Genomic DNA, 24896 nt, shown 5'->3' on the forward strand with positions numbered 1-24896 from the left:
AAACTACACACACACACACACAACGGAGCTTCAATCGAGCAGCTGTAAAAAGTTAACTTAATGAAGAAGTAATGAACACGTTTGGTTGATTTTTCTTGAGCTTTTTTTTTTCCTGAATAAGCTTTTCGAGGACGTGCACGTTTCAGCAGAATTGAATCAAATACACAAATATATATATATATATATATATATATATGTAAAGTTTTAACTTCTTTAAATAGACATCAACATTAACATCACAACCTGTTATTGCTCCACATTCAAAGCTTATTGCATCGATACTGTAAACATGAAGTAGTGTTATTATGGACGGAACAAGATCTGATATTAAAGGAGCAATCTGTAACTTTGACCCCTAGCTTTTTTTGTGCAACATTTAAAAACATTTATAGAAAACTTGGATGGAGACTGGTTTAAAGGCTTTATATGCAATTTGTCACACTTAAATATAATAGAAATCAAGTATATCCTCTGAAAATAACTCTGTGAGTCATGACTGTCTACAATGAGTGTAACACCCGAGTCCCACTGTCTGTGATGTTTTCAGAGTCCTATCTTCAGTTTGTTTACATCGCCCAGACGGCCGGCTGACTCCTCCCCTCACGTATAAAAGTTGTTTAATTGAGGGACTAGAGAAAAGAAGAATAACATACTGTACTCACTGCTTAACTGTGTTTCTAGATCACGCTCATTTCAGGTAAATTTACATGCAGTGTGCGAGCATAATAAAGATCGCTAGCATTAGCATGCTAACACAACAATGCACCGCAAGTTGTTTTGGTTTCATGCTGGTGCTCAAGGGCGACATCTGCTGGATCAAAAGATCACATATAAAGCCTTTATCGTCTGCTCCCTCAGAGCATGTTTGCTTTGTAAAGTTATTCAACCTCTGAAATGAAGTTCAGACACATTAGAAACAATATGAATAGAAAAGAAAGCAGTGAGAGATCTAGCAAGACAGCATAGCGCCTCCTCAAAGGTTAAAGTAAATTCATCTCACACCGACCTCAAACTAAACCCTGGTTTTGTGCAGCGAGAGGACGGAGAACCTTCAGGTCAGGCAGACGTTAGTCGTAGATCCAGTGTCTGCTCTCGTCCTCCCAGCACTGCAGCTCGTTCTGATGAAACCACAGAGAGATCTCTCTCTGAGCGCTCTCCACCGAGTCACTGCCATGGATCACGTTCCTGAAACAACACACACACACAATCAGGACCTCCAGACACAGACACTGAATAAAAACTAATTAAATCATCACATATTACTCCATCTCATCATTCAGCTTCTTTAAAGTCTTTCTCTAAAATAAAACAATGAACGTTCCTCCCATGCATCGTGTCACCAAAGTCCGCTCTCAGAGGTTTGACCTGTCGCACTTCGCCTGGGGGGGTGTGAACGTTTCTGTCCTGAAGTTTAAAGAGGAAGTGACCTCATTCATGTGAATCGTTGACTGAAGGTCCGACCTGCATCATCCTGCTTCCTGTCTGTGAAGTTTGTCTTACCTGCCCACCTCCACACAGAAATCTCCTCGGATGGTTCCGGGTAGCGAGTCCGCCGGGTTCGTCTCTCCCAACATCTTACGCGCCGTTTTCACCACGTCAAGCCCCTCCCACACCTGCACAGACCGACACAGGAGTACAATGAGCGAGCAGAAACGATATCACAGGGTGCCGTTCCTCCTGTGGGACCGAATACTTCATCAATCCCCGAGGGGAAATCCAGGTTCACACTCTGTTATTAAGACACACACACACACACACACACACACACACACACACACACACTATGTTCTGCTGCTGAGCTGACTTCATCTTTCAACACATCCACAAATATCACTTTAATGTCTGCAGGCTCATGAGACAGAAACCAAACATTACTACGGGCTAAACTGAGCTGCGTCCCCCGATGTTCCCTCGAGCATCTTGATTCTCTCTGCAGCAGGTTTGTAAACTATGAATCAGCATCCTGTGAACACGGGCAGTAAGAGGCAGAATCTCACCATCGCTACGACAGGTCCAGACTTCATGTAGTTAATGAGTCCTGTGAAGAACGGTTTACTCCTCAGGCTCCAGTAATGTTCTTTAAGAAGATCCTCCGAGGCCTGAAGCACAAGACGAGACACTGAAATCAGATTCAGATTTATTTAGATAAAACCACTCTGAGAAGATTCAGAGAGAGACTAACCTGCACAAGTTTGAGTCCCACCAGTTTGAAGCCTTTCCTCTCGAAGCGACGCACGATCTCTCCCACAAGTCTCCGCTGCACGCCATCCGGTTTCACGGCGAGGAAGGTGCGCTCGTTCACACCTGTCCAGCCTGAACACAAAAAGAATTAAATCGCACACTGACGGGGAGCACATGAAGTGAGGAGCAGCATGCATGCACCTCAACTAAAACATCCTGGAAGAGGAATGATAAAAACTGTTGTTTTCTTTTCATCCACAAAACGGGATTACGCCTGGGGTTGTCTGGTGATGGTTAAAGTTGTTAAAAACAAAGATGGCTGCATCACTGATGTATTTAAGTTTAACAAACATTTACGTCCAGTCACTGAAGGGGATGCAACACCCTTTGACAGGTTGCATTGTGCAAAACAGCTGCAAAGGCTCAGCAGTGTTTTGACTTCACTTTCACTGCAAAGTTTATCAGATAAATCAGATGTTGACATCTTTGGGATGCTGATGACCTAGGGGTTAAGATGCACCCGTCATACGGAGGCCACAGTCCTCCAAGCGGGTTCAAGTCTGCTGTGTAAAGAGTCAACTAACAACAAAGCAGCTGGAGCAATTTGAGGTGAAGTGTCTTGCCCAAGGACACATCAACATGTGGCTGCAGGAGCTGGGGATCGAACCCCTGACCTTCCAGTTGAGAGATGACTACTCTAACCACTGAGCCACAGCTGGCAAAAGCTCCAAAAAAAGGCTTTAAAAAAAGATGTTGACATATTTTAAGATACGATTTGTAGTTGAAAAGATCATAAATCAAAATAAAAAGAGGAATGAAAATACTCAGGTTTCATAGTATGACAGGTTTTATGTTTGCAGACTCTGTGTACACACACACACACACACACACACACACACACACACACACACACACACACACACACACACACACACACACACACACACACACACACACACACACACACACACACACACACACACACACACACACACACACACACACACACACACACACACACACACACACACACACACACACACACACACACACACACACACACACACACACACACACACACACACACACACACACACACACACACACACACACACACACACACACACACACACACACACACACACACACACACACACACACACACACACACACACACACACACAACCCCAGTCTGTTTATATTAGTGCACACAAGTTTGAACTTTAACTACTCCACAGGGTTAGTCCACTGCAGACATGAAAAGATTTCATTAAAAACACGTCACAGCAGCTCCGGATCATCTCGGTTAGTTTGTCCTCACCGGAGTCTTCAATCCGAACATGTTTGACAACCAAATCTTCCAGTTCATGCTGCAAAACTCGCTGTGACCTTTTTCTCGGCCCCATTGCAGCACCGAGCAGCAAACATGAACCTGAACGCACCACTGGAAGCGCAACATAAGAGCTCTCGCAATGCGTTCACGTAGTATCGGAAAAATCGGAAAAAGGACATTCAGGTGCGAAATTCGTCTTTAGCTCAATTGTCATAAGTAACATCTTGTTATTTTTTTTATAAGCATTGTTATGATGACTTAGAGTACAACATATTTCTCTTGAATTGCCATGTTTCTTCTCGAGTTTAACAATTTATTTACAGTCTGTCAACAACGTATTGAAGCTGTAAGAACCACTTTCCAAAAAGGAAACTTTAACAATCCGAGGAGCGCTTGAACGCAGCATAAATAGGATGATGAATCAACTTCTTCCACAGTGAGGAGACACGCGGCAGTTCCTTTTTAATTGTATTAAAGTGAACTAGATTAAAGTATTTTGGAAACAGAGACATGACAAACGGTGTGTGTGTGTGTGTGTGTGAGACGCAGAGCTTTCATGCCAACACGTTTCTTTATGTTATTTGTTAATAAAACGTCGGCAGACTTTGATTAATTCATTATAACTTTGACTCCAGTGAACATGAACACAGTTAGTGAGTTGTTTCGGCTCCATTTTCACCGGTAAACTCTGATCTTGTGTCTGACAGTCCGCGTCTCCTGCCCGCTTCTGGAGGAAACTGTGGTCAGTTTATAAACATTTTTTAACATTTCTAACGCAGAGAGGAAGTGAATCTAACTGCAGAGAGGATGGCGGAAGTTTAAAGAACAGTTAAACACCGACCTGACTGAAAGACGGAGGCGAACACGGACAGAAACAGGCAGATCATCGCAGCCGGTGGACGGACACGGAGCACACTGGAAGAAGGGGAGGAGACGTACTCACGTAAAGGCACGTTCGAGTTTACCTACGTCAGAACGTACGTTGCTTAGCAACGCTGATACCACGATAAATGCTTATTTACAGGTTAGGAGTTCATTTAAAGATATGATATCTGAAAAAGGGTTGAAGTCAACAAAGTGAGAATTTAATATTGTGAAAATTATATTTTAATGAAGGTTAAGGAGAAAAAGGGGGAGAATGTATATTTTGAAGTTCTGCTTTTTTTTTTAAAATGTATTTTATTAGTTTAGTGATTTTTTTATTCCACTTTTTTAACTCAATCTTCTGTAATATAGTTAAAGTAATGTGATCATGTTAGAGATGAAGATAACAGGCCACTAAACACTTAAAAAAGAACATTTAGAATCAAAGTGAATTTAAAACATCTCAAACGAGCAGTAAAGAATCATTCACACACAGGGCCTTTAATGATCTAGCTCCATCTTGTCTTTATGCTCAGTGGTTGAATGTCCGGCCTAAGTTTGATTTGAAGGTATTTCTTTATCACCTTGTTTACAGCGAGTCCTCCAGGCTGTCATAAACTCAATGAAGTCAGCCCTGAAAAACTTTTGATGACTCTTCTTTCCCGTCCGGAGAGCCCGCAGCATTCTCAGGGACCCGTCCCTCCCAGGTCATCGTCGTTTTGAACTGTTGCCCTCTGGGGGGTGTTTTAGGGCCAACAAATCAAAAACAAACTTCTACCCCAGAACAATGATGGCACTAAATGCTGCTCCTAAGTGACTGCTGTATGAACGATGCTCTCACCTGTGCGATAACTCCTGAGATAAAAACACTTGAAATAAACCGTTTGTTTAGTATTTTAGACTCATTTCTTTTTTTATCGATTGCTTCTGAAGTATCGAATGCGAGAGCGACTTCTTCTTACAATTTGTTGTACGTGTGTAACAACATTAAAGAGATTCTGAAGGTGTATGAAGCGCTCTGTAAGAATAAAAGCATCAGCTGTGTTTAAACTCAGATTTAATATGAACAACATCAAACATATGACACCAAGAGAGGCCTGCTTTGGATGAACAGCAGTAGGAGTCGAGGTTTTTGTAGGACTTTAAGGTGAAGGTCTGCAGTGTGTTTGGTCCAAATAGTCCAGAATGAGGGACCCCTTTGTCTTCAGACTGCCGTCCCCTGTGAGCTCTGCCCATCCTGTTCCTGCCTCTGGAAATAGTCTTTGTTGAGCACGACGTCCCTCTTTAGCGGCAGCGCGGGCTCCTTGCTCACCACGCTGCCTCTCTCTTTCTTGTGCTGGGCGAGCATCATGGCGCGGAGCAGAGGAGGGAACGGGACGTAACGCACAGGCGGCTCAGGGAGCGGCTCAAAGTCCTTAAACTGATGCTCCATGTGTTTGGGGATCAGACGCCAGTCGTGGTACATCACCTTGTCCACCTCCTTGACCTCGTTCTCCTGTCTACCTGTAGACACAACATTAAACACGGTCACTACATGCGGATTGTTTATGGCATCATTATTATTAACTACAACTGTCCAGACTTACCTTTGTAGGTGAGGACCCCCCAGGCTTTGCCATGATCCATGTTCTAGAAAATAAATATCAGATGTGACGTTGTGAAAGGTATCTCATCACACTTCATCCAAATCAATTTGTTTGCTTTCTTAGTTTCTACACTTCGACCTGACACATTGTGGCATCATAGAGCGTTAATGTGGCCTGGCTCTCACCTCAGCCGTGTAGTCCACCTTGACCTTGGTGACCTGCCAGTAGCTGGGCTCCGAGTGATCCTCCAGCCACGACTTGCGGGTGAAAAGACGACCCACTCCGAACATCCTCATGCTCGCCAGCAGGGAGAAGAGGCGGCTCTCCTTGCGGACGTCCTGCCACGCCAGCACGGGCAGCATCTTCCCCGTGAGAGGCCGCTTCATGGTCTCGTAGTCCAGGGCGTACTTCTGGGACTCCTTCGGCCGGGACTTGAGCTCTCGGTACGCCCGGATCTTCCGAGCCATCTCTGCGATGAGGCGAAGTCGCTTTTTCTTCACCATGACTGTGCGATGTTCAGCCGCTGATCCTCCCCGGTAAACTGCTGTTGGTGTTCATCATGTACGAGAGAAAAGTGACCAATAAGCTCCTTACATTAAAACAGTCAGCATGGATCGTTAGAGGAGAGCCATGAACGTGTTACAGCCCTGATATATAAAGAGGATAAACATCTTCATCATGTCACTACTCCTATTTGACCCTATTTAAATACATAATCATGGAAGACTCTTTCTCTTTCCTTATAGAAATAAAATCAAAGAGAGTCCATTTAAATTCTTACAGAAATACTAAGAAGTGTTTCATGCTGTAATCAATAGATAAACTTTTGGGGCTTGTAAGGGAGAAACTTTTTGGTTTGATTTAGAAAATACCTTTTAGAAAAATGTTGGGAGGTTTGTATACTAGCTAGAGATACATAAGAAAACATGGTAGAATGTAATTTGCATTACATCTGACCTTTAAGTCAATCCTAATTGAACTTTTGGTAGGCTGATTAGAGGCCAGGCTGCTTCAGCTGCTCTCAAAGAAATTAAAACAAAAATGTGCCTAACAGGAAGCTACAACAGAAAACAATAAATGTAAAAAAATAATTAATAATTTATTTTAAATAAATTAAATTAAAAACCTAATAAATGTCAATGTGTATCTTCCCAATAAGCAGAGCTCTCCTGATGTTGTTTTGTTTGTTTTTCTGTTATTTATTTTTCGTATTTGTTGTTGTTTGATTTCTAATGTTTATACTTTTATACTATACGGGCAGATATATTAATAATGTCTGTAAATACATGTGAATTTATTTGATTGACACGTTCACATATTTTCATTTTGATCTCTTAAAATAATAAAATACATTTAATAAAGTAAAACAAGCTAACCGGAGCCTGTTAGCTAACAACCCGTTTTAAAAACATTTCCGTACTACGTCACAAACTGTCAGGTTTTATTAACTCTCTCTGATCAACATTATAATGAATTCAATGAATTAAAAAAATACCTAAATGATGGTTTTTCGGCTGCAGTACGAGTCCAGTTGACCTCCGCAAGCAAGGCACACAACTTCCGCTCACTTGGTCCGACTGGAAAAAGTTCCGTGTGAAGCAGCCGGTGGACTTTGGGTCCGCATGAAATACAGTCACATGTAGCACTTTCAAATAAAAGCCTCACTGTAACCTAGTTATTAAATACGAATAAACACTAATACCCTTCATGATTTCTACTCTATTATAAACCAAATGAGCATCTTATTATTTGGTAAGGTTATTAGCCTTTGTTATGATTTCTTTTTCTAAAAAACAACCTGTGACTGACCTGCTCTAAACCATAACCTTTTATATTTTTGATCTCATGATGGGTAAAATGTATGTGTTAAGATTTAGTTGCTTATTTCACTCAGACTTTACATGACAGCTCTCTACAATGTTTTGAATTATGACTGCAGTACCTATTTTAAACACTAGGTGTCAGAGGTACATATTTCTCCTTTAAGTTACCTGGAAACAAAGCAAACTTGGAAGTCAGGTCTGTAAATAAACAGGAAGTCCTTGGTGCATACGTAGCATTCATTTTATTTCCAGCTGAAACATGCTGATACAGAAAAAGGCGAGTAAAGGTCTTTACATACATACAGTATTATTAGTAAGACGCAGTATAGAAGAAACACTTAGAACTTTCTTATTTACAGTAACACAGTAAGAAAAAGTGCTTGGATGCATCAATGTGAAGACTGTGAGATAAGACAAATAATATATCTGCTGACATAGAGCCAACCGCTCTGTGGTTACATTTCTTATAAATGAGACAATAAGCGCGTCATGACTAATGGTCCTCTGAACCGCCACCCGTGTGTCAGTGCGTCCACGATAACAGCCTGAAAGACCGTCCCTTCATCACATAAGATGCTTGTATTGCATAGTACCTGAAGCCTTCTTTATGTCTCCTTAAACCTCGAGGAGTGAACACGATGAGGCAGCACACTGTGGATAAAACACTATTTAACACTTACACTGTTATATATATTTTTATACTCCAGAAAACTAAATATTATTTACAAACGGGACCCAGAGGAAATGTTTCCACACCGTAGTTATTTATAATCTGTTCATACTGAAGTGATCGTCACATCAGGCTGCAGAATGTTTGGATATCAAAGGAATGAAGTTTTCTTTAAGTCCTCCCTCTGGGCCAAGAGGGGAAACACTTTGAACACAACAAGATTCAAAATCGAGTGTGACCGTGAGAGTGAGTAACATGAGGAGGAGTCAGGGAAGGAACAAGGCTGTGAAACCCCCAACAGGAGAACAGATCAGTAAAAAGGTGAAACACTCAAACTGCTCAAAGTCTCTTATTCTGTAAGTCAAAGAAAGTCACTTTTTAAAAACGTCCTTAAAACAACGATGAGGTGTAACAGCGATGACTTCATGTGCAACAGTCTCTTCTGAGTAACATCTCTCAGGATCAGCTCTTTAAATCCTCTGCACACTGTGCATGTCTGTTTGAAAGAACAGGAAGCCCAGAGTTTCTACAAACATGTCGCATCGTGTCCGGCCTGCTGTCGTCACATGATGCGACTTTCACCTTTTTTTTTCTTAAAGTTTTAAATAAATTTGGCGATCTTGGTTATTATTGAATATAAAACGAATATTTCCTTTGGAGGTCAACATACTATAAAGTACATTCAGATGAACTTCTAATATTTCTATTTTGATCCCTCTGAAAGTTATCGATAGTCGAGCTCTTTAGAGCTGTGGACTGTCGAAAAGATAAAAAAAAGAATACTCTGATGGTGTTTTCACACATGCACTAAACTCCTGAAAAATTCCAGAAATGTTCGGGGTGAGCTGCTGATGACAACGCAAACAGACAAATTCTTCACCACAACCCGGTACACGTTCTGTGTGAAGTCAGGGTGAAGCAGCAGGAAATCTTCAGGAAATTGAGGGTGACCATGTTTTAATTACAAAAAGCATCGATATAAAGGAAGAAATGCCATCGTAGCGTTGGACGCTGCTGCTTCGTCCACCGTTTTATTTTTAAGGGTTTATTTATTTATTTATTTACGCCTTTATTTAGAGACAAGACCGTGGATAGAGGCGACACAGCGGAGAGAGTGGGGAACCCACAAGTTGGATTCGAATCCCACACCAGACGCCTGGAGGACTACCACCCCATACATGGAGCGCTAACCACGAGGCTCCCGGCGCCCACTTGTCCACTGTTTCCCGCTCTTTTTTATGTCGTGTCCTGCCTCCTCCCCATCAGACAGAGAAATCTCCCCCTGTGACGCGCATGTGTGAACAAGTAACTCAAGTAACTCAAGTAACTCAAGGGGCCACCTGGTGGACATTTTGTAGAATTTTTCAGGAGTGCATGTGTGAAAAAGGTTTATGACTTTGGTCTCATGGTAGAAAGCGTCCCTCTGATTTTCACTTTGGCAAGGTAACAAAAAAAAACTGTAGACACCAGTTAAAAAACATGTAACATAACTCGGTAACGACATGATAGCATTTAGGATGAGAACATTATACATGACTTGCATACATGATGAAAACACTGAAAATATAAAGTCTCTTAGTCTTGAATCCCCCTTTCTTTTTTGTTGCAAATAAACCGTGATGACCACCAAAATGTGGCCATGCTTGACTTCAGTGTTGCACTGTACTGATCCCCAAACACACATGGCAACAAGTAATGCTATATAACCAACAGCACGTGTTGGACTTATCACTGGAGCTGCTTCAGATACTGATGAGCATGAGGACGTTTGGATGTCATGACAGAAGATCACAGTAAAAACGTGCCGTCACAGTTTTGCACTTACGTACCACTCTGACCCTGTTGGTTCTTTCTTCACTACAGGATAACGTTGACGTTGGGAAAGCTTGAGGCAGGTAGGAAACACTCAATTAGATGCCACTTGTGACGTCTGCCAGTGTTTAAGAGGAGGTAGGATCCACACCGTCCACTCATGTCCAGCGACATCTCTTCCTCTGACAGGCTTCAGGGTCCGACGTGCAGCCCTCCGAGTCGCTCTCAGAGGACGACGGTCCAGCCAGCGGGGGGGCGTGAGAGCGTGACGACCCATCGGGGCTTTCCTCTGTTGCGCCGCTGTTAAGACTGAGCACCCAGCCCAGTTTGTTGTGGAGCAGCTGACGAAGGCCCGGCGGCAGTGGCAGCACGTCCAGGGTGTCTATGCAGTCGGGCATCAGCTGGCGTAGACGAGCGCAGCAGAGGTAGAGCAGGGAGGTGGGCGCAGAGCACGATCTGATCACCTTCATGCTGCTCTTCGCTGCTGTGGAGCACGCCATCGGATAAAACCTCTTATTCTGGAGCTCTGTGGCTGCAACACCTGGATCAGTGAAAAACATTTGTGTTCATGTTCAGTTTGTTGTGATACCAGAATTTTAAACTTTGATATGATACTGGTAAAAATCAAACAATATGGATACATGTTTCAACACTAAGGCAACTAAAAAGTGAAAGTTCTATGCATCCAATATTGTCTCATTTCTTTTTTGCAGTTTTTGGCCGATTAATTCCTCTTCTATGCACCCGTCTTATGAAGCAGATGTAGGTTTTCTTAAAGCTTTGGTACCTTAGATACTATCCAGAAAGAGAAGCTCAAATGTATTCTAACATCTCCCCGCTTTGTTCCAGGATGCAAAAACATTGAACCATGAAAACTTTGAGGACATCAGGCAACAATTCATGTTAAAAAAATCAAAATGATCATTTGGTTTTAGTAATGTTAGACAACAGCTAATGTTGGGATTCACTTCTTTCTTAGCGACACTGTTTGGTAGCGATACACGATAAGAGAGGTCAAGGAGTAAATTACCAGCTAAGATTCTGTGTTACCCAGTTATCTATGACAACATTCAACCAATTTGAACCAACATTTGAAAATGACAATTATTCGGTTCTTACCTATGCACTTGCGATTCTTAAAGAAGGTTAGAGTGCCGTGCCACGTGTCCAGGTGGACTCCAATGATGGACCCCTGTCCAAACCGAGACGAGAAGTTCATCTTGTCTCCTTTATGATGCAACAAGCCTGAAAAAAAGGAAGATAATCACAGACGTGTAACTGATACAAGTGCTGCAGAGAGGAGCTGCTGCTTCATGAGGACAGCTGTTAGTCTTACCAGTGTAAGAAAGACCCCAGCTGTCTGTGTCTTTCCCCAACAGGCTGCAGAACGTGTGTCTGTATTTGTCCAGATTGACATCAGAAGTCCCGATGCCGACCATCTGCAGAGACGTCAAAACAACGGTTAAGGGAGCATTAATATTCTCAGCATGACTTTAAAAAAAATTCCTCTACCTTTGGATTTCTTTAGATAAAAACAAACATAAGAGTAGGGGGATGTTTAGCAGTAAGGTGTAGAGGTATACCATGTCTGTTCCGTACACTGGAGACGTCATCTTGATCTCCCAGAAGTGCTGCCCTTCAGCCAGCTCCTTGGAGCCGCGGATCGCCGCCGTGCCGCAGCTGTACTCCGAGTGGAAGTTCACTTTGCGATTGTCGCAGCTCACCATTGTTGCTGTCGATCGGCTGTTTGCATCCCAAACCCAGTCGAACTCTGACACATTGGACATCATGAGTTTACTCATTGCTTTTAATACAATAAGTTAAATCTCAACATGCATATTCCTTAAAATGTGTCTCCTGAATGCACAAATCTGAGCTGGATAAAAGGTCAAATGATTTACTACATAACATATTAAATCACGACGTGTGGGTAGTGCTGTACCTTGGTCGTCCTCTCCACAGTGGCAGTCTCTGACTTGGTGGAAACCTCGCAGACGAGGGTTGTAGTTGGTCTCAGCCTGAGAATCGCAGCCGCAGTACGACTCTCCGGTGACAGGCACTGCGCTGGCCACCGGAGGGACCATCACTGCTGAGAAGTCGGCCTCAGAGTCTGAATCACTGTTCTGGGGCGACCAACACAAAACAAAAAGAGTTCGTTCAAACATCAGCAGGAGTGTTTATGTAACCACACAGTACTGGTTTAGATGTTTTCTGTCCTCATTGAGGGACAGGGAAAAATACAGACATTCCTCCCTGCGGGAAAAAAGATTAGTTCTCTTACAAAGCATGCACTGAAACATTAGCTCCACACATCTGCATCAACAATGACACAGTGTTTATAAAGGCTGCAGGTCAATTAGAGGCTTTAAGTTTGACAAGGGCCCCTTATGTGAACTTTGTTTTTACATGAGGACACATCCCATCTCTCCTGCACAGAGTGTAAACAAGGGGAATCATTTAGAACAAACTCATACGTCTACCTACATCATATGTGGCCTTTCAGTCCAGGTGACACCCACAGCCCTTACCTCTAAGCGCTCATAGCCCCATTCTTCACTTTCAGAAGCCAACACAAGCGCCCGAGCATCAGCATCCCGCCGTATTTCACCCCAAACATATCTCCAAGCACGACTGTTCCTGCTCCGCCTGGACATAACAACAGGGAGGTCTGCCCAGAAGAAGAGTCCACCGGTCAGTTCAGGTTCAGTCCAGAGGCCAAGACGACCTGCATCAGTCCAGCTGCTGGAATGAAAGATGACAACATGATTGTTGCTGCTGGTTTTCATAGCTATCACACATAGATCTTTGGATACTCCAGGCTGGCTGTGCTGATTTAAAGGAGTCATTGCATGGCTAAAATGTGAACTCACACAACCATATAAAGAGCAAAGTGCATCTTAGGATTCATGCAAGATCAAAACATCTTCATTTTACACAGTAACGTTACAACAGCTGATGTGTTTCTACCCACTGAGGTCAGTGTCTGGGCCTTTGTAGGATCTTAGTTAGTAAGCATGTAGTACCTGTTTCTGAGTCTCAGAAGGTAAAGGTCTGTGTGTTTACGCAAAACAAAGAGACTGAATTTCTAGAATTATTCTATATTCACATCTTAAAATTACTTGAATCCTTTTTCAGTCTTTGAAACTGTTGGAAAAAATAAGTGATTGAGACTTTCTAGATTTATATTAATTTAAGCCCTCCAATTTTATTTTAATTAATTAATTAATTTTGGTTGTTATATTTTTAATTAGTCATCTAAATATTCTGCTTATTATTTATGAAATGTTCAACAGTTTAAAACCTGTGTTGTTAATGTTGAATGTTTAGCCCGCTGGGATACGTTATCTGAACTAGCTCAGTAAATGATAATTACATGTGATCAGTCTGGACACAGTCTACACTTCACTGTCATCATCGGCAGATACATTATTGTCATTTTTGCACAGGTGAGGCTGTTTTACCTACAACCGCTGGTTAGCCTCCCATCCGAGCTAGCATAGCACGCTAACGCTAGCTACAGAGTTAGCATTCAGCTGCTGGACCGTGAATGATAAAACCAAACAGGTGATAACAAGGTCAGAGGCATCGCAATTAAAGTCAGATTACGTGAAAATATATTAGAATCCCCTTTTACTACCGTGAATGTACTGTTTTACACCGGGCAATTAGAAAAATATGTATGAAGTTGACGGATGATGCACATCTAGCTTCCTAGCATAAACAAGCTAGTTAGCTAGCTCCGTCAGCAGCTCTGAGTTAAAAACACAATTTAAACGTTACCTGCTGGTCGGTCACAAGGAGCATCCACTGAAAATCACCGACAACACGGAGACGACGATCCCTCGAGACACGTTTTCAATAAATAGATGATTTAGAAGAGGTAAACAAGCAGCTAGCCGAGCTTCCCTTTTCCTCTGACCTACTTTACACGAACTCTGAGCGTAAACAATAACAGAGACGCTGCAGAGCAACTTCTCACCACACAGCTCACTCAGGCAACCACTCTCAACACCAATCCTGCAAAACTCAGGAAGAAAATCTAGTTTTTATCATCAGTCAGTCAAAATGTATTCATACAGCACTTTTCATACAAATCAAATTAAATTCAAAGTCATTTACAGCCAATAAAAAAACAAGAAAAGGCGTAAAATAAGTTAATTACATGAATTGATGTCTTTATTTTGAGCTGTAGTTACAAATATGTGGAAAACAAACAAACAAATACACAACAGAGTCCTTCATTCACTCTTACATTTTTTACATGCCTGAAAAGAAGTAGGAAGAAGTTAATTACAATAATAAAGTAACATAACATAGCATAATAATTACTCATAATGATAAAACATGGAACAATACAATGATTTAGAAGTAGAAACTAATGCACACCAATAGCAATAAAATACATGTAATTCAAACAATAAAAGGTAAAGTGTTAAAGGTAAATAGAACAATTTTAAAGGTCCAATCAGTGAGATGTGTAGAGAGTGAAATGATAAAGGTACCTTACTATATGATCAGACATTAAGGAAACATGTTGAAGTGCTGGCTTCTCTGACAACAATGCAGCAGCCAGTATGTCCTCCTTCTAACTTTAGATTCTGGTCCTGAATGCTCTGGATTTGTTTGGACCAGAGAAGGTAGGCGCTTTTAAGACACCCCCCACACGGCTGTTTTGGACGCCCCTCGGTTTACCAGATATGAGAGCAGTTATCAGGTCAACAGGTGTTGCAGCGATGGAATCGGGCAAGAGAAGTGGTTCAGATAGAAGTGATTGTACCTGACCTAAAAAGCCTCTGCATGTTTCTAATAAGCTCCACGAGCAGAAACGTGCTCAAACGAGATGCTTTTGAAAAATGGAGAGAGGTTAGAACACAGAAAGGTTTACAGACCAATGCAGAGCTGGATAAACACTGAAGCTTCAGTGTCCACCACATGGCAACCTGCGTGATCATCGACTCTAGAGAGGAGGGGGCAGGGGGAGACGGCTCGCTCCGATTTTGAATACTGCAGTATTCATTTTAAACTCTAGGTGTCAGAGTTACTCATTGGGAATCTTCGGCTTGCTGCTGTTGTCTGTCTGTGTGGTTGCTGCAGGAGGTCCTGGCTGGAGGCTCATCGGGAGGATCAGCTGAACCTGGGATCTGCTGGTTCCCCTCCTTCACGCTCTGGTTACTCTGGACTTACCCAAGAAGTGCTCATTACCCCTTAGAAAACAACAACAAAGTCCCCTCATGATATTAGTTTAAATATCTGTCTGTGAGGTGTAACTTTTTTTGTTTAATTAATCTCTATTTTTATGTTCCCTACTTTACATCCAATCCGAGTATTCTTTATTAAAACTGCTAAATTTCCCTTGTTTGTTATATTATATAGACTTGTGCAAAAAGATAGTACCTGCCCACCTTTAACTGTACCTACAGTAAGAAAAACACTGCATGGCCGTGCTTGTGAAGTGAAGAAGCATCTTCATGTTTTGGATTCTCGTCTTGTAAATGTCAGAGCAACAAATAGAAAAAGTCTCGACACGATGTTCTGGAGGAGGTTGAGTTTTATTTGGAAATCTGACAGGCATGGCTGAACAGTGAGCTCTCACCTTCAAAACAAACAAACAGAAACTCAAGACAGCAGCACTACAGGTAAACGATACTAGTGTTTGAGAATGTCATATTAAACATAAACCCACTCACACACACTCAGGTCCTTCACACACACCACACACACACACACACACACTGTCAACCCCATGTCAACATGTGGACATCCTCCATTAATAATCACACTACATCCAGAGGAATTCCAAGCACTTTGAACAATTACCCACAGTGCAATTAACTAACTATACACAGATAATTTATATATTTTGATGTATATAGGGTATTCCATAAACAGTATTATTCCATTTAGACAGTTTCATTAAGTCATAATCTTCATAACTTTCCATAAATAGTGAAATAAAAATACGTCTCGTCAGCTCCTCATCGCCATGATTCAAAAATGGTCCCCGAACAGAACATGAAAAAATAAAACACTAATGTGCACGATTTTTCAGCAGTCTCAAACTGAGAACGATCAAAACCACCAACAGAAAACAAAAACCAAAAGAGGAGGGGGATGGGCAGGGGGGTAAACGTTGATATTCACACTCACAGCACAGACTGGTTACTACATTTACAGGGGGTGGAGGGACTCTGGATCACTGTACAGGTTAAGATCAGACAACAAATCAAGCAGACTGTCCACACATCATCCCACAACAACCACTACATCTTCATGCCCGTTCTGTACGCACAACACCTGACACAACTGGATGGCTTTAAACAATATGGAAGGATCACATCTACCGAGGACACGGCTGTCAATCAGACCGCCAGCATGTTTCTGTTGCCATCCCGTCCTGTCAGAGCGTCGGGGTGTAATGGAAGTTGGTGAAAATCTCCTATTTGTTCTTGCTGCTTCGATGTGGAATGAATGAGATGGTGTTTGATGCACACACTTATTTTGTGGATAGGATGAGGGCCACGATGAGGCCGTAGAGCCCCAGCACCTCGGCAAAGATCAGGATCAAGATCATGCCCACGAAGAGCCGGGGCTGCTGGGCAGTGCCCCTCACACCGGCATCACCCACTATGCCGATGGCGAACCCGGCCGCCAGACCGCTCAGGCCCACGCTCAGCCCGGCACCGAGGTGCAAGAAACTCCTGGTGGAGAGAATCAGAGAAAAGAGTCAAATCATTTCACAACCTGCATGATTCTGTGACGTAATCTGGGAAACTGCTGCAGCACATGTTTGATTAAATACTTGGTTTTGATATTTGAGATGATTGACAGCACAGGGAGATAACATCAGCGTGCTCTGTATCGAATACGTGCCTCTAGAGTGGCCTACAGTCAGTGCATCATCGTGTCCTGGCAAATGAATGTTGAAACACACTGAGTGTACAGATGGACAGTAGAGAAGTAGATTATGATACATGAGTGGTTTTCTGGGGCTCTTAGGAGGATGACTCTTTGTCCTTCAAGTGACGCTAATAAAGAACGTAATGACGTTAAACATTAGTCAAATATGTCCCAGTTTTAAAAGTTTATAAGTCTCTGAAAGCCGCCGGAAATCTGGCCTGAATAGTAAATATGCATTCATGATATCAAAATTAAATGTCTTAAAAAGCATCTAAAATCAGCTCATTTAGCTGTTTGGACTTTTTTTCCAAGTCTGTGTGCGCCATGTTTTGATTGACATCTTGCTAGTTATGATTGGCATCTCCCTGGCAACTTGAGTAGTCGGAGACAAACCCAGAGAGGGAAGCCAAAGGCATCTTGAAATAAATAATCTGTGTTGAGATAAAAAAAATAAAAAAAAATGCTTCAGCATCTACTCCATAAAATCACTACCAACATTCCTGTCCTCATCATTCTCTGAAAAATCTCTGACATGCTCTCAAAGCTATGAATGAAAAGCTTAATGACGGCTCTGTAGTGTTAGCTTTTTCTGTGTCATAAGAAACATAAACTCCCACCAGGGATGCCCAACACCAGTCAAGAAAACGGATCAACTGCTTGAATTAACTCCTGCAGCAGAAAATCTAAATCTGTAGTTACCTCATCAGCCACAATCGTTAATAATTAACTGAAGACAAATCTTAAAACTGCTTTTACATCAGAGCCACTGGGTGTTTCTGAAAACGCATTAGCTACATTTTCTCTCCACAGACTTTCTTCTGCATGCAACCAAAGCCGTTATATGTGATTAGTTACTTTTTCTCTGACCACAAATGAGAAGCAGAAAACTTTGTGAACCAGAATTTTTTGTCAAGAAAATGCAGAGTAATGAGGAGAGAGGCAATAAGAGCTACTGCAGCAAAACTTTCTGCTGCCTTCTGCTTCCTTTTATTCTCACTGCAGAGCATCGCTACAGCAGGTTGTGGTAAGCCTCTGTTTGTTTACAATGTGAACAAGAACACCCGAGAACATAAGTCCAGCAAACATGCTAATCATTACAACATCCTACAGCGTGTGATGAATCATTCTTTAAATATCTCGTAGTGTGTGCATGATAGAGATTAGAGAAATATGTCTGAAGTTTCTCCAAATGTTTGTGATTGAACCTTTTTCTTTAATCTGTTCAAGATAAGATAGGGCTCAGCCTAAGTGGACTCTCAGGAGAAAAACAGTTCATATGCAGCATGAAGGAGTCTTTAACCATCTAGGAATTATTTTAGTTCATCATCATCCATCGAGCTCAGGACAGATGCTTCCTGAAGTTGATTAAAGGCCTGTGAGTGTTGGCCTTACACTCATCTCTCTTTGGTTTCTTGATGCCTTTTGTAAAAGATTTAGCTAACACCTCTTAGCTTCTATTCTTTATTTTTTTTATTTGTGAATTAAGGTCTGTGTATGCATGTGCTCAACCTATGAGGTGTACACGGTGTAGACAGTTTCCAGATAAGTGTGGATGTAAAAATGAGTGAAACGGTTGTATTCCTCTTACTTGTAAAGAGTGACTCTCTCAGAGATGTTGTTTGCTATCAGCACCGCCACCACTAGCCCGTAGATGGCGATGATACCAGCCATGACCACGGGGATGATGGACTTCATGATGAGCTCAGGCCTCATCACAGACATGGCGGCGATGCCCGTGCCGCTCTTCGCTGTCCCATACGCCGCTCCTAATGCTGAGGAGGAGAAGACAGGTTTCTTTTCATTCGTCTGTTCAATCATGTCATTGTTCTTCCTCTAAAAAAACATCAAACTAGACAAGATATGGATTCAGACGGAGCTGGGCGAGAGTGATTAATCCAGTCGATCGATTTTATATTTCAGAGCCTCGACATTCAGGCTGCAGACAAAAAGATGATCGGCTCTCTCTGCAAGTTACAGTTATTTATCAAAAAAGAGACATGTACTTTCAAACCAAATATATTCATCTACCTTAAAGAGACTCAACATAACTCTGGCCTCCTAAATACTTTCTACTAAAGATTTATTTTTAGGCCTTTATTAGAGAGGCCATTAGTGGTTAGTGTCTGAAATCAGGGAAAGAGAGAGAGGGGAATGACACGCATCATAAATTACATTTTTGTTGTTTCTTTTTTCTTCTCTTGATGTTTGATATATCTGACCTGTTTTTTAATAACTACAGCCCCTTTGTTTATCTCTCCCTCTGACTTTAATGTTGTTCTGATATTTAAATTGTGCAAACACTTGAGAACTAAAGTCTAAAACGACCATCGTGTGAATCTATAAATGTTCAGTTGCTGACGCCTCGTCAGAGAGGTGTTGATTGAACTACTTCATTCAGCCCGCTGTAAATATAAAACGGTTTATCACATGTTACAATCCGCCTATGTTTCACCAACTAAACCACTTTACTTCTACATCCATTTTAGACTTGCACTAAATCTCAAATGAACAATGAGTAACAGGAAGCCTCAGAGCTATTCTCTGTTACCTGGCAAACATCAGTCTGACAGACTGATTTCTGATTATCACATTTAGCTGTGCAGAAACGATAAACAGCTCTGAACACAGGATGTTTACCGTGGAGACCAAATGAGTAAACAAAAAAAACACATATCAGCGCTCCCATCACGCTGCTCTAAGGCCCCCGTGTCCACCTGGCGTTTTTCTGTTGTATGACAGACACTGCTTGGCTACTTTTTACTGCATGTTTTTTTTTTCTTTAGATCATTTTTATCCCGATCAGACAGCATTTCTGTTGCCGATGAGCCCAGGAGGAGGAGCCCAGTTTCAATGTTGTTTACAAGCTAAAACGAACATTTCTGCTGACTCCACCATTAAGACTGTTTTACTGCTCTGAACCGAGCTGCATCTACCGTTATATTCTGAGAGGCAAAGGCCACAAAGAGGAATCTCAGAAACATTCAGTAAAGAATTTCTGATCCAGATGCGCGCTCTGCAGTTTTTGTTTTGTGTAAAAGTGCAGCATAACCCTTTTTCCCTACCCATTTCAAATATGCATAAAGTTCCTTGAGACACAGGACAGACAATGAAGGTTTGCACGCCACATTTCTTTACAGCGGGTCTTCCGCTTTACAAAGATGTCAGTAATTAGATAATTATGAAGAAGTGTTCAGTGTTAAAAGTTTCCTATTGCCTTAAACGTTGCATTGTTATTTCTGTCTCGTACGATTGTCACCTCGAGAAATTCTGGACTGACTCATCTGTGAACAAACAAAAATCTGTTATGACACTTTAACAGCACCCAGCACAGAGATTTACTGAGGGACACTACGCTCAAGATATACTTGTGCCTACATGACTCTTCACACCAATACAGAATGAATTAAAGCAGAGCCTGACTGATACCAGATAAGTGAGATCAATGTGAGTTTACATATTAATATGATGCTACTTTTATAGTTAATCATCTGGAACTGGAAATCTAGATTTCCGGACAGTATCCAGAGTTTCCCAAAGAAAATAGTCTGGTAGGATGTAAACTACGTCACAGTGGGGAGACAGGTTTGCATGTAACCTCTGGGTACCAAAGCAAAACTAAAAAGTGTCCTGAGCCCCAATTTATAGTTCTCAAAAGACTTACAATCTGGGCCAGAATGGAGTTTAACAGTCGAATGTAATGACAGATGTCAATGTCGTCGCTCAGAGAGTTCAGACAGAGGAGGTAAAAGTAGAGGCGTTTAAAAGATAACGCATTGAGAAAATAGAAAAACTGAGGTGTGTGTTGGGATATTTTAACACATCAGTGGATGGAAGTCCTCTGCCCTACATTCATATAAAACTAATTTAGATTTAATTACAGGTGCAAGGATTCACTTGGGTGTCTGCCACTCTGTAACCCAAACAAAGAGTTTCACGTTAATAGGAAGGAATAGAGTTGTCATGATAGCAGAATTTGATTCTTGTGATTCTAGTTAGAAATCACACTTCATTGATACCACAGCATCAAAAACAGAAGACCTAGGCATCGAATAATGGGTACTTTCCTGCACACCGTCTAAATTACACGTATGATGTATTTTTTCATATGTGATTCATCCCTCTCCTCCACACCTGTCTGATGAAATATATGTTGTTTTTTGGCAATAAAGCGGAGAATGTATGAAAACACATGGAATCAAAAATATAGACAACCATAGAGGGGACTGAATCCATTTAAAATTGCTGGTACCTAAACATTGCCAATGAATCTGTGCAGTTTTGATATCGTGCAGGAGTCTGCCTGCAATTTCTGATATCTGAACACAGGGAATTACCAAATATTGCGTGCATTGAATGCATATATTTGAAGCAAGTGTCCATATCTTGATTACTACTTTAATTGTATTGAAGTTTATGATTCTGGTATCATGACACAAACCTTCTCGAGTCTGTCTCTATAATGCATAAGATATAAAAAAAATAAGCCATGTGTTCTTGGATTATTGTATCCTGAAATGCAAAATATTTTACAGGCACTGAGTAGCACGCCTTCAAAAAACTGAAAAATACTGAAATTAACTCCCAAAAAAGGAGATATGTCCCTTTAACTCCCCATGCTGATGCTCAGGCCTTTACTGTGGCCCTCCTGTTTTATGTGCCATTACAACCAACAGCAAACACGCGATGGATTAAATCTCTGAATTTAGGTATATTTATGATAATGACTAAAGATCTGGATGTTCCTGCGCTGTGAAATGACGTCATTTTGACAGATTAATGAGGATGTGACCTCGATGAGGGTCTGCGTCACTGACCAGCGGCTACAAGGGTTAAAAAGCTGTGATGTGACATGATATAAGCAGACTCATATAGGATGTAGTTAGCTTTCATGTTAACAGTGAGGAGGTGGTTAGTGGTCTGCAGATTGATGTCGGGGGGGAAACCTTCATCCCCCCCCCCCCCCCTTCTCCCCCCCTTCTCTGCCCCGCATCCCTGGCAGGTGTGCGCGATCCGTGACCGACTAACACCATCGGTCGTTCCTCCTCACACGGCCCCATCCCGCTTTGTTTCTCACAACAACACGAAAATACGAACGCAGGCTGAGCTAATAAGTCGTTAGCTTTGAAATAATGATGATGAAAGGCTTAAAGGCGGCGGGATGTCGGATGAAGGAGCTGCTGTAGTTACCGCTGAACACCATGGCCGCAGAGGCTCCCATCACAGCGAAGAAAGGCGAGTACTCGGGGCTCTCCTCGGACGACATTCTCGCACTCTTCTCGGGGCGATACAGCTACAAAGGCAGGGTAAATTATCTTCGTACTCGGACGTTCCCCCGTTTCCCACCGTCAGCGCCGGGCAGGTTAAATAAAACACTTAAGAAAAGTGGGCGACGACGTAGCTGCCAGGAAGATCACCGGTGTAGAGGAGGAAAATGGCGAAACGGAAAAAGTCAGATGATCAGGCAACTCGGACTGAACCATTTGTGAGGGGGCGCGGGGGGGTGGCTTCGCGTCACAAACACGCCTTGAAATCTTACCCACGTTGTTTACGACATCGCTGCATAAATTGTAGAACTTAGAATCACTTGATATTAATTATGACATTGAATTAATTCTTCAGCATTTTGTAACACCTCAAGTTTATTTTGTAGAGAGTGTGTGTGTATTGTGGTATGTTCTGCTGCAAGTGCAGTGACTGCAGTTGAACCGCTAGTGGGCGCTGCACGCTGATATAGCCTTTCTATAAATGGGTGTTAAATAGATATAGTCAAATTAACTATAATCTCTGTATTTGCTTTAAATATTTAAAAATACTACAACTGATTTACCGCAAGGCGAGGAAATGAATTATGAACCATGTGTAATTATTTTATTTTCCCCGTTAAATACCATGACAGGGAGAGGTTAAATAAAATCAACATAACACACCCTGTAGCAGACAAACAAACTGAGATTATCTTGAATGAATGACTCAGATACACATCCTCGTTTGAGTGTTTATAATATCAGCTAAGGACATTTCATTTCATGGTTCCCCTCATGTTATGACGAACCTTTGGGTAGATTTCGTCCTCATATAACTTTACCCGATCATATTTTATTGATTGATTCATGAATTGATATCTTTATTTCCAACATGTTTATGAATACAAGAAGATCAATAATGCAATAAACAATAACGGTGTACCCAAAACAACAATAACAGCTAAGATATTCAACAAGAAGCAAACAGAACAAGTTGGAGCACAATCTCTCCTCTTTTACCAAAAATATGATTTATGTACCATTTCTTGATCAGTGCATTTTGTGCGTTGTTCGAGGTTATTTCCGCCCCCAGGCCGTTTTAAGCACTTACTCCTCATTGTTTTCCGAGCACACGGATTTGACCTTTTTCACACTCTTAAATTACCTTTAATGTTTATTCTCCCCAGTGAGTCATTATTCAGTAAAAGTTTGTTAATACATCGTTTCTTTAGACTTGATATGAGGAAGGGTTTTATGAGAAGAAAAAAAACAGCATGTTATGATCTTTGTTTTAGCCTTTAATTAAGATTAAGATTTACTTTATTGATCCCGCAAGGGGAAATTCTGTTTTTACACTCTGTAATCATGCAACACACACATAGGCTGAAATATACACACATGCACAAACAGGATCCTATGGACATGCACTAATGGAGAGATGTCAGAGTGACGGAGCGGCTCCCTGCAGGCGCTTAATGATCTATATCATTGAAAAAGATTATGTAATGGTAAATAGACTTGAGCTTGTATATTTCTTTTCTAGTCTTCTGACTCCTAAAAGCGCTTTTACACCGCAGGTCACACCTACACATTCACGCACTGATGGTAGAGGCCGCTGAGTAGAGTCCATCAGTATTAACTTATCCATTCATACACATTCACACACTGCAGACGAAGCAGCGGGAGCAATTCGGGTCAAGGCCTGAGCCTATAGGCCACAAGTTAGCCCGTTTTTCCTCATGTTTCTACAGTCTCATTCTTCCACTCAAAATAATCATCTGCAACCATCCTTCATAGAGCGGCTATGGCTCAGTGGGTAGAGTCGGCCATCTCTCAACAGGAAGGTCGTGGGTTTGATCCACAGCTCCTGCAGCCACATGTCCGCTGTGTTCTTGGGCAAGACACTTAACCCCAAGTTGCTCCTTCTGCTTCGTTGTCAGTGTGTGAATGTGTATGAATGGATGAGTTAATACTGATGGACTCTTTACTCAGCAGCCTCTACCATCAGTGCGTGAATGTGTAGGTGTGACCTGCGGTGTAAAAGCGCTTTTAGGAGTCAGAAGACTAGAAAATACATATACAAGCTCAAGTCCATTTACCATTTACAACGCTTCGACTTTAATGATGCTGCATCCGTGTTCTGCAATTTCAAGGAGAAAGGAAACTACCGCTGGCATAACAGCTCAACAGGTAAACTCAGGCACAACCAGCAGCTCAGACACAGCACAGAACATTTAGATAAACGTTCCTCACCCTGCCTTGAAAAATGACTTTTTCATCTTGGTGAAGAGTGCAGTCAGAGGTACAGACTGAGTGATTTTATTGGATTAAGAGTCAAATAAAACATGTGGTAGTTAAATCTAAATCTGTTTTAGGATGAAGGAATGTGTTGGTGAAACTTATTTGAGCAGAAAATCAAAGTTTTGATATCCACTCATGTTTGAAACAGCTTTTTTATACTGTCGCTTTATACTGTTCTCTGTTATG

The 24896-nt window shown here is 41.7% G+C and overlaps 4 protein-coding genes across 6 annotated transcripts; all 4 read right to left on the reverse strand.

Annotated features, from left to right (window-relative positions):
• Window positions 1-760: 760 nt before the first annotated feature.
• On the reverse strand, window positions 761-4468 carry nme3 (NME/NM23 nucleoside diphosphate kinase 3). Of its 3 annotated transcripts, XM_061065936.1 has the most exons (6): window positions 4356-4433; window positions 4139-4251; window positions 2183-2313; window positions 1998-2099; window positions 1501-1613; window positions 761-1185 (listed from the first exon to the last, which is right to left on the reverse strand). In XM_061065936.1, the coding sequence occupies exons 2-6, from the start codon at window positions 4185-4187 to the stop codon at window positions 1068-1070; spliced, it is 513 nt and encodes a 170-aa protein (XP_060921919.1). In that variant the 5' UTR covers window positions 4188-4251; window positions 4356-4433; the 3' UTR covers window positions 761-1067. The 3 variants fall into 3 exon arrangements, with proteins under 3 accessions (XP_060921919.1, XP_060921920.1, XP_060921918.1); XM_061065937.1 differs by lacking the exon at window positions 4139-4251 and having other exon boundaries at window positions 4356-4468; XM_061065935.1 differs by lacking the exons at window positions 4139-4251; window positions 4356-4433 and adding an exon at window positions 3503-4046.
• Window positions 4469-5418: 950 nt separating this feature from the next.
• Window positions 5419-6516, reverse strand: mrps34 (mitochondrial ribosomal protein S34). Its single transcript, XM_061026772.1, has 3 exons — window positions 6150-6516; window positions 5965-6007; window positions 5419-5881 (listed from the first exon to the last, which is right to left on the reverse strand). Exons 1-3 carry the CDS (start codon window positions 6465-6467, stop codon window positions 5583-5585), a joined length of 660 nt encoding a protein of 219 aa, XP_060882755.1. The 5' UTR covers window positions 6468-6516; the 3' UTR covers window positions 5419-5582.
• A 1494-nt stretch (window positions 6517-8010) lies between these two features.
• spsb3a (splA/ryanodine receptor domain and SOCS box containing 3a) lies at window positions 8011-14222 on the reverse strand. Its single transcript, XM_061026193.1, has 7 exons — window positions 14050-14222; window positions 12798-13011; window positions 12212-12392; window positions 11853-12040; window positions 11606-11708; window positions 11389-11514; window positions 8011-10810 (listed from the first exon to the last, which is right to left on the reverse strand). Exons 2-7 carry the CDS (start codon window positions 12921-12923, stop codon window positions 10428-10430), a joined length of 1107 nt encoding a protein of 368 aa, XP_060882176.1. The 5' UTR covers window positions 12924-13011; window positions 14050-14222; the 3' UTR covers window positions 8011-10427.
• Window positions 14223-15799: 1577 nt separating this feature from the next.
• atp6v0ca (ATPase H+ transporting V0 subunit ca) lies at window positions 15800-22605 on the reverse strand. The gene is made up of 3 exons (XM_061065836.1): window positions 22354-22605; window positions 18755-18938; window positions 15800-16967 (listed from the first exon to the last, which is right to left on the reverse strand). Exons 1-3 carry the CDS (start codon window positions 22427-22429, stop codon window positions 16763-16765), a joined length of 465 nt encoding a protein of 154 aa, XP_060921819.1. The 5' UTR covers window positions 22430-22605; the 3' UTR covers window positions 15800-16762.
• Between the last annotated feature and the right edge of the window lie 2291 nt (window positions 22606-24896).

Source organism: Labrus mixtus, chromosome 20, assembly GCF_963584025.1.
Source record: "Labrus mixtus chromosome 20, fLabMix1.1, whole genome shotgun sequence".
NCBI classification, from domain to species: domain Eukaryota; kingdom Metazoa; phylum Chordata; class Actinopteri; order Labriformes; family Labridae; genus Labrus; species Labrus mixtus.

What these genes read in the sequence shown, in the direction of transcription:
- nme3 (XM_061065935.1), bottom strand. Translation starts at nt 3,587, where the DNA reads ATGGGGCCGAGAAAAAGGTCACAGCGAGTTTTGCAGCATGAACTGGAA. An exon ending in TGGGACTCAAACTTGTGCAG is followed by an intron (nt 2,100 to 2,182) that starts GTTAGTCTCTCT and finishes CTTGTGCTTCAG; the next exon opens with GCCTCGGAGGATCTTCTTAA. An exon ending in TTCTGTGTGGAGGTGGGCAG is followed by an intron (nt 1,186 to 1,500) that starts GTAAGACAAACT and finishes GTGTTGTTTCAG; the next exon opens with GAACGTGATCCATGGCAGTG.
- mrps34 (XM_061026772.1), bottom strand. Translation starts at nt 6,467, where the DNA reads ATGGTGAAGAAAAAGCGACTTCGCCTCATCGCAGAGATGGCTCGGAAG. An exon ending in AGGTGGACTACACGGCTGAG is followed by an intron (nt 6,008 to 6,149) that starts GTGAGAGCCAGG and finishes TTTATTTTCTAG; the next exon opens with AACATGGATCATGGCAAAGC. An exon ending in GGGGGTCCTCACCTACAAAG is followed by an intron (nt 5,882 to 5,964) that starts GTAAGTCTGGAC and finishes TTGTGTCTACAG; the next exon opens with GTAGACAGGAGAACGAGGTC.
- spsb3a (XM_061026193.1), bottom strand. Translation starts at nt 12,923, where the DNA reads ATGTCCAGGCGGAGCAGGAACAGTCGTGCTTGGAGATATGTTTGGGGT. An exon ending in GGGGCTATGAGCGCTTAGAG is followed by an intron (nt 12,393 to 12,797) that starts GTAAGGGCTGTG and finishes TGGTCGCCCCAG; the next exon opens with AACAGTGATTCAGACTCTGA. An exon ending in CTGTGGAGAGGACGACCAAG is followed by an intron (nt 12,041 to 12,211) that starts GTACAGCACTAC and finishes CCAATGTGTCAG; the next exon opens with AGTTCGACTGGGTTTGGGAT.
- atp6v0ca (XM_061065836.1), bottom strand. Translation starts at nt 22,429, where the DNA reads ATGTCGTCCGAGGAGAGCCCCGAGTACTCGCCTTTCTTCGCTGTGATG. An exon ending in TGCGGCCATGGTGTTCAGCG is followed by an intron (nt 18,939 to 22,353) that starts GTAACTACAGCA and finishes TCTCCTCCTCAG; the next exon opens with CATTAGGAGCGGCGTATGGG. An exon ending in GAGAGAGTCACTCTTTACAA is followed by an intron (nt 16,968 to 18,754) that starts GTAAGAGGAATA and finishes TCTCTCCACCAG; the next exon opens with GAGTTTCTTGCACCTCGGTG.